Genomic DNA, 12,482 nt, shown 5'->3' on the forward strand with positions numbered 1-12,482 from the left:
ACACGGGTGGGATGGCAGAGAAGGTACTGGTCAGAAAGCTCACGTCAGTGTCCTCAGCTCACCCTCCTGTGGGGAACATGATATCCTGTCTGTTTTGGTGAGAGCAGCATGGACACCTTGGGCTGTTCTTTCCACAGGGACCCCAGGACACATCAAGTATCCAGGCTTTTCCTCCGGAACCAGGCCACACCATGTCAACTCCCCAGGGTCCTTTCCCCAAACACATTCTATAAGGGACTCACATAGCCATAGAATTTTCATGTGCTAATTCTCAGAAATGCTTTTCACCTCTTCAGTATTCTCTGTTTCACTCAAGATCTCTGGGAACTCAAAGAAACTATACATCAGTTTTTTAAAAAATAATTTGTTTTCTTTCCCAATTACAAAAATAAAACCTGTCTGTAAAAGTCTTGCTTTAAGAAAGCTAAGAATGAATAAAGCTCTCCAGCAATTATCCAGAAGAAACTTTAAAAAGAAAGTTTCATGCTTACCCTTCAGTTTTTTCTAAAGCGTTTATAGCTACACATATATAGATAAATTTTACACCAAAAGGAATTAATCATAACATACCCACTGTTTGCAGCTGCCTGCCCCCTTGTTAATTTCCTCCATGTTAGTGCATACAATTATGTTGAATCCTTTTTGATGGCTACATGGTTTTCCATTATGTGGAAATTTATTATATTGATTATATTGTATTTAGCCAGTCCTATGCTGGATATTTAAGTTGTTTCTAATTTCTCAGTTGTCGATGCAACAACATCAACAACACAACAACATGGTGTGTCTGTGCAGTGAGCTCAGAGGCCTAGAGATTCCTGGAAGCAGAGTAGACAGGAGAAAGAATTCAGGTCTCCCGTACTATCCAGAAGTGGAGCATCCCTTTGAAAATTTTCCTAAACTGAAAATGGCAGTAAAGTGAAGCAGCAGTTACATTTAACTTACAGAGAGAAACGTTTGAGCATTCCTGGACCCTCCCCACCTCCAGTTACCTCTTTTAGGCTTCTCACATACCTTAAGATACCTCTGGCTAACGGATGCACAAAATAAATCAGTAAAAAGCCCAGATGCTCACAGACACAGTTCAGAGCTCTGGCAGCTGGATGTGGAGATGCTGAGTGGAATTCCTGGGGAAGATGCTTAGTGGGGCCACTCTTGCCCCATTATTCCGGGTGCGCACTGCCTCCACAATGGCTCATTGCGAAATAGACGCTGAACACAATGTTCGCTTTCTGCCTTTGTTCACAAAAGCAGAAATTCTCTTGGATTAGTTTCAGTTACCAAAAAATAGGGGCTGAGGTCGGCGTTTTGTAAGAACACCGTGGTATAACACGTGGAGCAGTGAGGGAGTGCGTACGAGAGCATAGGTAAACGGGAGCAGGTGTGAAATGTTATCATTTCTCTCTATTAAACTGTGTGTTAAAGATAATAGGCAGCGGCCGACTCGGATTCATTACCAAAATACAAGGATGGTTTGATTTAGACAGTCCGTTAAAGTAGCATACCACGTTAATTGACCAAAGGAAAAAAAGAACCATTCGGGCATCCATGTCCTTTGATGCGAAAAGTGCTTTTGATAAAAGTAATAATTCTTGATCAAAAGTCCTTCGAACAGGAGACCCCTAGTAAGTGGCTGCCAAGTAAGGCAGTCTCTGTCTCTTCCCTGGGTCCACTGGCTTCACGCTCAGGGATGGAGTTGGCAGCCTTTTAGTCGAGGGAGGGAATAAGCAAAGGTGCCGCTAGCATTTGGGGAGCCCTGACTGGGGCAGAAAGACAGGAGCCTGAAATGGGGCGTGAGGAGTGGACAGGAGGAAGGGACCGCTGACCCTGCTTGCAGATGCTAGGACTTGGTTCCAGAAACTAAAAAGCTATTAAAAATAAGACAGTTCAGCCAGGTGGCTACTTGCGTTGTTAAGAATAGTTCGTGAGCTCCTGCCCTGTGCCAGGAACTTCAAAGCACTTGAAACCATGTAGTCCCTGGCGACAATCTCCTTTATTCCCTTTCCACGTCTAAGAAGTGGGAGCCCTTTTTATGTCCATTTTGCAGGTTAGGAGACTGAGGCCTCGAGAAATTCAGTCACGTGGCTGCAGTCCTGTAGGCGGAAAGTGGCGGGGCTGGCACTGCAGCTCCCGTTGCCCACAGCACTGTGGTCGTGTGGCCTTGGGCAGGGCTGTCAGCTCTGCGGCCATGGTTTCCTCCCCTCTGTGTGAGATGGCCTCGGGCCCCCTTGCACGTGCATGTGCGTGTGCAGGCCAGAGCAAGTGCGTGTGCGGATTGTGTGTGCTGTCTGTGGTGGGACATGGACAGTTGGTGCTTGGTAGGGTCCCTTCCCCTGGCCTCAGCTGTCGGTCTTCCTCATGCTCAGGTGTCAGCTGGGGAATGTGGAAGGAAAACAAGAAGGCTTTACCCATTGACCTCGTTCTGCCTGTTGAATTTATACATAACAAACTCTCAGGGTGACTCAGCTACCAAGGCTGGATACAAAGGGCCATGTTTAGCCACTGGCTTGAGCACCCTTCCCCAAGGCTTGGAGGTAATAACCAGGGATGTTGTGCTTGACAATCCCCTCGACCCTGGGTGAGATGGACCAGAGGCCCTGGAAGCCTTTGTCTCCAGAGGCTCTTGGCACAGAACAAACACTTAAACTCTTCTCCTTCTCTGTTGACCCCATGGAAACAAAACCCACGCTGAAGCACACTGAGGCTTGCCTTCTTACCATAAGCTACTCTCCTCTGGGGCTCCACTGTGCTGATGGCGGCTTCTGTCTCCGTCTCCAGGTACGGAGAGAAAGGGAAAGCCATCCGGATCGAGAAGGTCATCTACACTGGGAAGGAGGGAAAGAGCTCACGCGGCTGCCCCATCGCCAAGTGGGTGAGTGTCAAGCCCCCCTCCCCCGCCCCCAGCCAGGGCTGTGCCTCATTTCCCTCCCACAGGCCAGGCCAGGGGTGTGTAGAGCCTAGAGATGCTTCCTGTCCAGCGGAGTCAGAGTCGGCATCTGTGCTCCGTTTCCCCCAGGCTGCGCTGTCTGCTCTTGTTTCAGTGCCAGCCCCTGGCATCCTGGCCTGGCCTCAGAAATGCTCTAGTCATTACGTTCAGTTCAGACTCTCCCCATGGTTCGGAGACGTGGTGGAAGGGAGGCACAGAGACGGCGCCTCCCTCAAGGTCCCTGTGGACCACGGGACCTCCGGGCCCCACATGTGGCAGAAGAGCTCGGCCTCTGGGGGCGGGGGGCGGCGCATGCATCTGCGTGACTTCTGAGCCACTCTTGCCTTCGAGGCAGCCAAAGTGTCCCAGCAGAGGCAATGGTGGTGACTGAGACCCCCCCACCCACACAGTTTTCTAACCTCGTCCTTCCAGTCCTGCAGGAGCCCTTTATGTCCCTGCAGAGTCTGTGCTCCAGAGCAGCCATGGGGTCGTCAGGTAGCCGTGAGCTTGGCTCTGTGCCGGGTGCTCAGTGGAGGGATGCGCCCAGAACAAGAGAGCTGGGCCTGTGCCCAAGCAGCTTCTGATGTAGAGACACGGGAAATAAAATCAGAGACCCGAAACATCAAGGTCTGACTTTGAGACAGTGCTATGAAGTCCAGAGTCCAGGGGCGTGCATGGTGGGGGGAGCCTGAGGCTCAGTTTCTTGGAGGAGGGGGTGTGCATGGGGCCACGACTGTGGGGCCGTGAGCGCAGGGCCATATAAATGGCCCAAGGGGAGAGCAGAAGCATTTCTGGCGAGGAGAATCCCAGGAGCAAAGGCAAAAGGCCGCATGAACACACAGCTCCCTTGGAGTGAGGAAAGGTGGTCCATCTGTCTGTCTGTGCACCTGGTCTGTCTGCCATGCCTTCGTATGTTGGTCTGTTTTTAATGGACATGAAAGGTGTCTGAACCTGAACTACCACATATCTGTTTTTAGTAATTTTCAGTCAATGTTGCTGAACTATATAGAATTAAAGAATCTGGGGGTGGGGTCGCCTGGGGGCCTCAGTAAGTGAAGTGTCTGCCTTCAGCTCAGGTCATGATCCCAGGGTCCCTTCTCAGCAGGGAGACTGCTTCTCCCTTGGCTCCTCCCCCTACTTGTGCACATGTGTGCGCTTGCTCACGTGTTCTCTCTCAGATAAATAAGAACTTCAAAAAGATGAAAAAAAAAAAAAAAGAACCTGAAGCTACATAGAGCTTTCACAACTATGAAGCAGCACAGTGTCCCGTCCTCCAGAAAGTTGGGCGTTAAAGTGGTGGGTAGACGGTGTGTGTCTGTGGCTGATCAGGAGGTGGTGGTATCCCCCCCAGAAGCCATCTGCCCTGGCATCTGACCTGGCATCTGCCCCTTATTCCTGCTCATTCTGGTAGTCCTTGAGAAATTCCAGAGTCTTGGATGGGAAACTGAAGGTCCTCACCCAGGTAGAGACTTTTCCATCTTTGGAACAGTCAGGAAGAAAAGAGCTGGCTCTGTGTGTGTGTGTGGGGGGGGGGGTGAAGAGAATATGCATTTCCAGCTCGCAGTACCCCCAGGGAGCAGCTCCTGTGGGTCTCTGCCAGGCCTGAGGAAGGAGGTGCCTGGGTGAAGAGTGAGCTCGGTCCCTGGGGCAGTGAGTGGGAAGCAGAATGAAGGAGCAGGAGGACCTTGATCTTCACACATTGATCCTGCAGGGTCTATGGACAGATGCCCAGAGCAGAGCACACAGGACACCTGATGTTTTGTCCAGGGATGAAACAGCTTGGGGGTGTCACCAAACCCCGGTGGGGGATGCTGGCTTTGAAAGAAAAGGCCAGATAGAAGGGAATGCATGGTGACAGTGGTCCCAGAGATGGGGAAATTCTAGTATCTGGTGAGCGAACATAAAATGAGAGAGGAAAGAATTTTTTCTTCTTTTATGGGAAGAGCAAATAGTGGCAGGTCATAGATGATGACAGAGGTAAGAAAGGGTGGTGCTGAGTCGTGTGGTGGTCTTGTGTAGCCATCTTCCTCAGTGTGGTGGGCTTCTCCGGTTTGCCTACACAGCCACCAAATACACGATCTGCTTTGGTGGTAGAGCTCGTCTACAGAGTTCTACCTCCCTGGAAGATAGAGAAGGGACAGGTGCCCCCTCATGGGGAGGGGACTCATCAGTGCCAAGAAGGGCAGATTATCTTTGGCGGCCGCATAGCTTCAGGAGCCCAGGCGGTGGTCTGTGGCTACATACAGAGCAGTGCCTGGCTGCCCATGGTGGATGACACCTCCTGTGGTTCTCCCTGCCCACAGCCCCCTCCGGTCTCCCATCTAGAGCCCGGGCTTCCCTTTGCAACCAGCTGCATGTCTTCGTTCACCGCCCAAGCCCCCAGCCCGTACGTTCATCTAAAAGTAGTATGCCTGACAAATTCGAGACTTGACTGGCCAGGATCTCAGGGACAGAGTTGAGGCTTGTCATGGGTACCCAGTAAATGTGTGTTGGGGGAAGGATCTAAGAAAGCAGTGGGATGGCCCAGGGAGCCCACTGGTAACCGCCAGTTGTAAGGTGGCCCATACAGAATATGGAAGTTGCCAAGCGTGGGAGTAGGGGAGTGACCCAGGTCGCATTCCTAGGGCTCCGTATAAACAGAGGCACGCCACTGACCGCAGAAGTGGGCTTTCGGTAGAAGAACTGCATGGGGACAGAAGGCCAGTATTTGAAGGCCATAGAGGGCACAGTGGAATGGGCCTCCTGGGGAAACCCGTGGGTTGAAACTGAGTACCAGGAGTGGGAGCTGTGGGAAGACAGATTTGGGCTTCTGTTGCGTGCAGTGCTCAGGGAAATCCTGCCCAGAAGCTGAGTGGGCTGTCTGTGGTTCTGTGGTGGTTTATGAGCCATTGGTGTTGCCAAGCTCAGATGTTGGTTGGTGTCCTCCTGCCCTTCCGTGGGTCTTTCGGTTGTGCGCTTTGTGCATTCAGTCCTGCTGGCTTCCTTCCTAGTGTGCATAGGGAGCTCCACTTTACTCAGTTTTCTTATGGTTTTTTTGAGGGTAGCCATAGGCCTGTGAGGGTATGGCCACAGAGAGCTGTCTGCTCGTGCTAGTCATGTTTATGTGTTTGCCACTTGGGAAACCAAAAAGATATGGCCTCAATCTCAGCTCAGACAGGTAAGGTGTTTCCATGTGTGCTCGGAACACACTGTCACACATGGGCGCTGTGAGCCAGTGCCTTGCCCCGCGCACTGAGCAAGAGGTGGACGGTGGTGCCTCAGGAACCCTGGTGATAGGACTGCTGTCTTTTTTTTTTTTTTTATGCAATTTTTAAAAAGGATTTTTATTTATTTGTCAGAGAGAGAGTATGCGCGTGCACACACACACAAGCAGGGAGAATGGCAGGCAGAAGGAGAGGCAGGCTGTCCTTTGAGCAGGGAGCCTGGTGCAGGACTTGATCCCAGGACCCCAAGATCATGACCCAAGCCAAGGCAGACGCTTACCCGACTGAGGCACCTTGGCGGCCCAGGGACTGCTGTCTTATCAGTCCCTGGAATGTGCGTAGCTGCTCACAACACACCCGGACAGTCACACAGCGAGTCCTCTCATGGCAGGCTTCGTGGCACGTTCATAGGTTCCTTTTCCCAGAAAAACAGTTTAAAAAATAATCATGTAACTTATGCTCCCCTGGGATGGCTCAAAGCAGGAACTCGTGGGCCAGGGATGTGTTTTGTTTAGCCTACAAAGTGCCCCTTAAAATTTGGAAGGAAATTCTGATCCCTGCTGCAGCAGGCATGAGCCTTGAGGCTGTTATATGGAGTGGAATAAGCCAGTCACCAGAGGACAAGTCCTGGACGACTGCACGGGTATGAGTTTCTGCACACAGTCGCCCTCCTCTGAGGGTCAGCAGATCGAGTGCTTGTTGCCACGGGCTGGGGAAGGAGGCAAGGGGAGAGAGTGTTACGAGGCTACAGAGTTTCTGTTTGGAGCGAGAGAGTTCTGGTGGCAGGTGCATTTATTTATTTTTAAAGATTTTATTTGTTTATTTGACAGAGAGAGAGATCACAAGTAGGCAGAGAGGCAGGCAGAGGGAGAGGAAGAAGCAGGCTCCCCACAGAGCAGAGAGCCTGATGCAGGGCTCGATCCCAGGGCCCTGGGATCATAACCTGAGCTGAAGGCTTTAACCCACTGAGCCACCCAGGCGCCCCAAAATGCTCACACTTTTAAAGCAGAGATCTCATGTAAAAGTCTGGATCTCTGTTGTCTTATTAAAATTGGAAGAGGTGGGTGTCCTAGGCTGATATTCTCCTCAGGCACTGGTCGATGGAGAGAAGGCCGGGCTTATTCCTTTTGAAGGGCAAGTGCTGCTCTTTCAAGTGGCCGTGGTCTGTCCGCACTGCTCCCGCGTTGTCCGTCTGACTCACTCTCCTTATTTATCCTGTCTGGCTGCCTCTTCAGACGTCTCCCGCACTGACACACTCATGACCAAGTGTGTATCCAGCACAGGCATCTCCTGACCCCAGACCCATCTCCTGCGGCCTATGAGGACTGGCTGCTCTCACCCCAGTCACATTCCCAGTTAACTCGCCAAGAAGCAGCCCACAACCCACCCACTGTTCCCTGCCACAAAAGTGAAAATGCATTTAAAACTTTCTCCTCCGTCAGCCCCTAGAGTCAGAGGGTCCCAAAGTCTCTTCTCTCCCCAGTGTGTCTGAATGCGCTCCTTTTCCCACGTCATCCGCCATGGCCCTGCTTCAGCATGTGATCCACTTCGGCTTGTGTTAGGTCTGTTCGTGGCCTCCCTGTCCCTCTCCCCCGCCCCTACCACCTGCTCCCCTTCTAGAGCAGGAAGCTCCTCAGGAGAGCCCCCTGTGTTGATTCTCCGTGGAATGCCACCTCGAGTCCTTGTTCCCTTGAAGTCCTTCCCAGTCTACCCTCCTCATAGGCCCTCATTGGCTCCTGGAATTAGCTGGGGTTCTTAGGAGAGGTCAGTCACCTCATGCCTCGACTCCTAGGCCCTTTGCTGTGGGAGCCAGGTGGGAGTTCTGGCAGTTGGGGTGGGGGGGGCCTGGCTGAGGAGCCACGGGGTGCAGAGCCCCAGGCCCTTGCTCGTCATGTTAAGAGCCTTATTGAGACACAGTACACATACCATACAATTCTTCCACTCAGAGTGTACAGGTCATTGGTTTGGGGGGCATTACTAATCTTTAAAAATTATGCTAAATTATACATAATGTAAAAAGGACCCTTGTAACCATTTTTAAGTGTACAGTGGTACCAGCTACATTCACTTTTTTTTTTTTTTTAAGATTTTTTTAATTTGACAGACAGAGATCACAAGTAGGCAGAGAGGCAGGCAGAGAGAGAAAGAGAGGGGGAAGCAGGCTCCCTGCTGAGCAGAGAGCCTGTTGTGGGGCTCCATCCCAAGACCATGGGATCATGACCTGAGCCGAAGGCAGAGGCTTTAACCCACGGAGCCACCCAGGCACCTCTACATTCACATTCTTATGCAACCATCACCACACTCTGGACTTCCAAAACTTAGAATACAGAAACCCTGTACCCGTTAACTAAGTCCCCATTCTCTGCTCCCCGAGTCCCCGAGAGCCGCCATTCTACTTGCTGTCCCTGTGAATCTGACTGTTCCAGGTACCCTTTGTAAGTGGAATCCTGTACGGTATTTGTTCTTCAGCATCTGGCTTATTTTACTTAACACAGTGCTCTTCAGGCCCATCCCTGTCATCGTGTGTGTCTGATGTTCCTTCCTTGCTGACGACTATTTCACGTATAGAGAGGCCACATTTTGTTTATCCGTGTCCGTTGATGGACATCTGGGTTGCATCTGCTATCGGGCTGCTGTGACTGGTGCTGCTCTGAACATGGAGCATGGAAACGCTTGTCCCAGTCCCCGCTCTCGGTCCTCTTGGGTAAATTCCTAGGAGTGGCCTTGCCTGGTCATGTGGTAATGACATGTTATGCATTTCGAGAAACTGCCCAAAACTTTCCCATAGTGCCAAAGCCCTTGTTTTGTAACTAAAATCATACAGATAAGCAACATTTTCTCTGCAAATATTTTAGGATGACATAGAAAGAAATCTCTGAATATATCTTGGCTCACAATTTTATCTCTATATTTTTAGTTCTAAGCCTATGCAACTCATCAATAACTTATTATAGTAATTATTCTTTATTTTGCTCTTAAGAAAATGTTTGTGTTTATTATTCCCTAATGATAGCGGTCTCTCAGCCTGCATGGTTGCCGTCGACACTGCCCTAAAGACCCACCGCCCTGGTCTGGTGGGCAGAGGTGAGGGGGTATCATGTCCGAGGCAGAGGAGCGAGGGGGCCAGTTTCCGACAGTGAACAGTGTGCCCCTGCCCACATCCCTGCAGGTGATCCGTAGGCACACGCTGGAGGAGAAGTTGCTGTGCCTGGTGCGGCACCGGGCAGGTCACCACTGCCAGAACGCTGTGATTGTCATCCTCATCCTGGCCTGGGAGGGCATCCCCCGCAGCCTCGGAGACACCCTCTACCAGGAGCTCACCGACACCCTCCGGAAGTATGGGAACCCCACCAGCCGGAGATGTGGCCTCAATGATGAGTATGTGGGGAGAAGGGGAGGAAGGGGGGTCCCCACATGCAGGGGTGGGGGCAGCTGGGCCAGGTGGCCGTTGGCAGGGTGCTGGACAGCAGATGCAGGGGACTCTGTCCTCCCGCCCCAGGCCCTGCCTGCCCTGCAGTCAGGGCTGTGATGAAAGCAGCTCCCCCACGATCCCAGCCTGGCTTCTTCTGGTGCCAGCGGCAAAGGGTTTCTTCCCTGGGCTCAGCTTTGCTGCTGAACTCACGCGGACTTTGGGACTCTAATGCTGGAACAACTGTGAAAAATTGTGTGAGCGACCCCCCCCCCAAGTGTAAGGCATCAGTAGTCATCACGAAACCTGCCCTCCTAGAGTCTCTTCCCAATTTTAAAATTAAGGTATTTTTGCTTTTCATCCTTTTAGGTATCTACTTAGAAGAGGGTTTTTTTTTTTTTTTTGAAGTTTTTATTTAAATTGCAGTTAATTAACCCACAATGTAATAGGGACTGATGTTTACAGTGCCATAGCCAACACTGCCACCATCCAGATAATGGAACAGCTCTGTCATTCCCCCCAATTCCCCTGTGCCCCTTTACAAGAAAGTCCTTTCTTCTGCCCTTGGCAACCAATGGCCTATCATGCTTCTTGTCCCCATAGGTTTGCCTTTGCAAGAATGTTCTATAAATGGAACCAGACCGAGCATAGCCTTTTGGGTGTGGCTTCTTTCCCCGAGCTTCATCTGTGCTTGTGTCAGCTCGTTCCTTTTCACTGCTGAGTAGTACGCCACTGCCGGCGGGGGCACCGTCATTTATCTGTTCCCCAGTCGAGGGGCACCTGGGTTGTTTCCAAATTAGTTGTTAAGTGACAATGTCAGTGTTAATTTGTTTAAAGGCTTGGCAGCCCCCAGGCCTGAAGGACGTGGGAGTGTTCAAACCCCATATTTCGAGTCACGACTCTGTTTGTGTTGAACACGTCAAAAGCTGTCCTGATATTAGAGTTAAGGCAAAGGATAAACCTTACTGGGGTTTTGACTGGATTCTTCCTACTTACCTCAAACAACCCCAGAGCTTCTCCCAATAGCAGAAGGTTCAGGGGTAGGAGAAGCATGGGCTGCTCAGAGCGGACCGTCCACCCCAGGACACTTGGGAGAGGAGTCGGAGGTGGGCAGGATGTGGTCCCAGTCACTGGGAGGCCATGGGTGCTAGGCCTCCGCAGGACCTCCCCCCGGGCAGGGAGGAAGGTTTCCGAACAAAGCCTGTGTCTGCGTGCCTCACGTGGGACGTCTGTTGCAGCCGGACCTGCGCTTGCCAAGGCAAAGACCCCAGCACCTGTGGTGCCTCCTTCTCCTTCGGCTGTTCCTGGAGCATGTACTTCAACGGCTGCAAATACGCTCGCAGCAAGACGCCGCGCAAGTTCCGCCTCGCAGGGGACAACCCCAAGGAGGTGAGCGGTGGGGTGAGGGGAACCCTCCTGCCAGCCCCCCTCTACCTGCTGGCCTTCATGCCCCGGGGGGAGGACGGGTCAGCAGGTGTTACTCAGACGGGGGCAGAATGCAACTTGCTTTGTTTTTTTTGAACTGACCTTATCTTGCCACGAGGTAAGGCGTGTGGGGTGTGGTGTGAGGGCAGGGGGAGTGAGAGATTAGACTTAACCGACAACTGGGTACCCCAGTCTTCCAGCTTTAAAACCATCTCTTTATGGCTGATGTTCAAATTCTACATCTGAATGGGACCCGCTTCCTGGGTCATTTCGTCTCTTTGTTCTTGCCAAGATGTCTTTCGGAGGGTAGGATGATTAGCAGGAAGGGGAGCCTCAAGGCCATGGGCCATTTTCTGGGGCCAGTGTTGGATTTCCCGGAGTGACCTTCATCCTGCTTGGCGGCCAGTGACCTTTCTGCGGTTGTTCACCTGTTCGGGCCCTTGCTGTCTCTTTTCTGGGAGCCTGGCCTGGCCCTTAGGTACTAGTCTGGTGTCCACACAGTACGGCCTCTCAGTAGCTGCCTCATCAGGTCAGGCTGCCCGCCGCCCTGCCCCTTCCTCTCTGTTGCCCTGCTTGTGAAGGCCATTCCAAGAGGTGGGCTCCCCTCTGAGTTCCAAGTGCAGAGAAGCTGCAGACCTGTCTGGGCTCCCTGTCCTTTCCCTTTCAGCAGCCCCCTCCTGCCTGAACACCTGTGAGGTAGGGTACTGGACCCTTTAGTGGGGGTCAAGGCAACATCTTGATCCCTGGTTCTACCTTCCATATATCCCTAAACTCCTTGTACCAGAGGGTTTCCCCCTTTTCCATGGGTATGGGGACTCCCCTTGGGTGTGTGTGTATTGTTTTTTTTAGGATTTTGTTTGTCAGGGAGAGAGCAAGCACAAGCAGGGAGAGTGGCAGGCAGAAGGAGAAGCAGGCTTCCTGTTGAGCAAGGAACCTAATGTGGGACTTGACCCCAGAACCCTGGGATCATGACCTGAGCCAAAGGCAGAGGCTTAACCCACTGAGCCACCCAGGCGCCCCAGGCGTATGTTTTTCTACTATACATGTAATAAACTTCAATGCTCAGAGTTCTCAGCCCTGCTTTTCAGAAATAAAAGGAAGCATTTTCAAAGCAGAACTTTTTTCCCTCAAAGCCTGGCTTTTTTTTTTTTTTTTTAAGATTTTATTTATTTATTCATTTGAGAGAGAGTGGGAGTGTAAGAAAGAACGAGAACAGGGGGAGGAACAGAGGGAGAAGCAGACTCCCCACTGAGCTCAGAGCCCAATGCCACCAGGCTCAATCCCACAACCCCCAGATCATGACCCAGGAGTTGGACGCCCATCCGACTGAGCCACCCCGGCGCCCCCGAAGCCCAGCTTTTAGACTGTTGTACAAGCTCGTCTACCAGTCTGGTTTGACACTAGACTTTTATTTCTGGCGGCGTCCGCCCTCTCCTGGAAGCAGCGAATGCAGTTGTTTCAATGACAAGAGGAGTCTGGGGGCCATGGGAAGTAAGAATTATCAGGAGAGAAAATGCAC

At 51.7% G+C, this 12,482-nt stretch overlaps 1 protein-coding gene across 4 annotated transcripts in view; it reads left to right on the plus strand.

Moving 5' to 3' along the window:
* Positions 1-12,482, plus strand: part of TET3 (tet methylcytosine dioxygenase 3) — a 102,517-nt gene that overhangs the window by 74,974 nt on the left and 15,061 nt on the right. For all 4 annotated transcript variants that reach the window (XM_059188080.1, XM_059188079.1, XM_059188081.1 and 1 more), the window contains 3 exons: positions 2,779-2,872; positions 9,299-9,507; positions 10,777-10,927. In XM_059188080.1, the coding sequence (XP_059044063.1) occupies positions 2,779-2,872; positions 9,299-9,507; positions 10,777-10,927 (454 nt within the window). The remainder of the gene's footprint in view (positions 1-2,778; positions 2,873-9,298; positions 9,508-10,776; positions 10,928-12,482) is intronic.

The sequence above is a fragment of the Mustela lutreola genome, chromosome 9 (genome assembly GCF_030435805.1).
Source record: "Mustela lutreola isolate mMusLut2 chromosome 9, mMusLut2.pri, whole genome shotgun sequence".
In the NCBI taxonomy this organism is placed as follows: Eukaryota; Metazoa; Chordata; class Mammalia; order Carnivora; family Mustelidae; genus Mustela; species Mustela lutreola.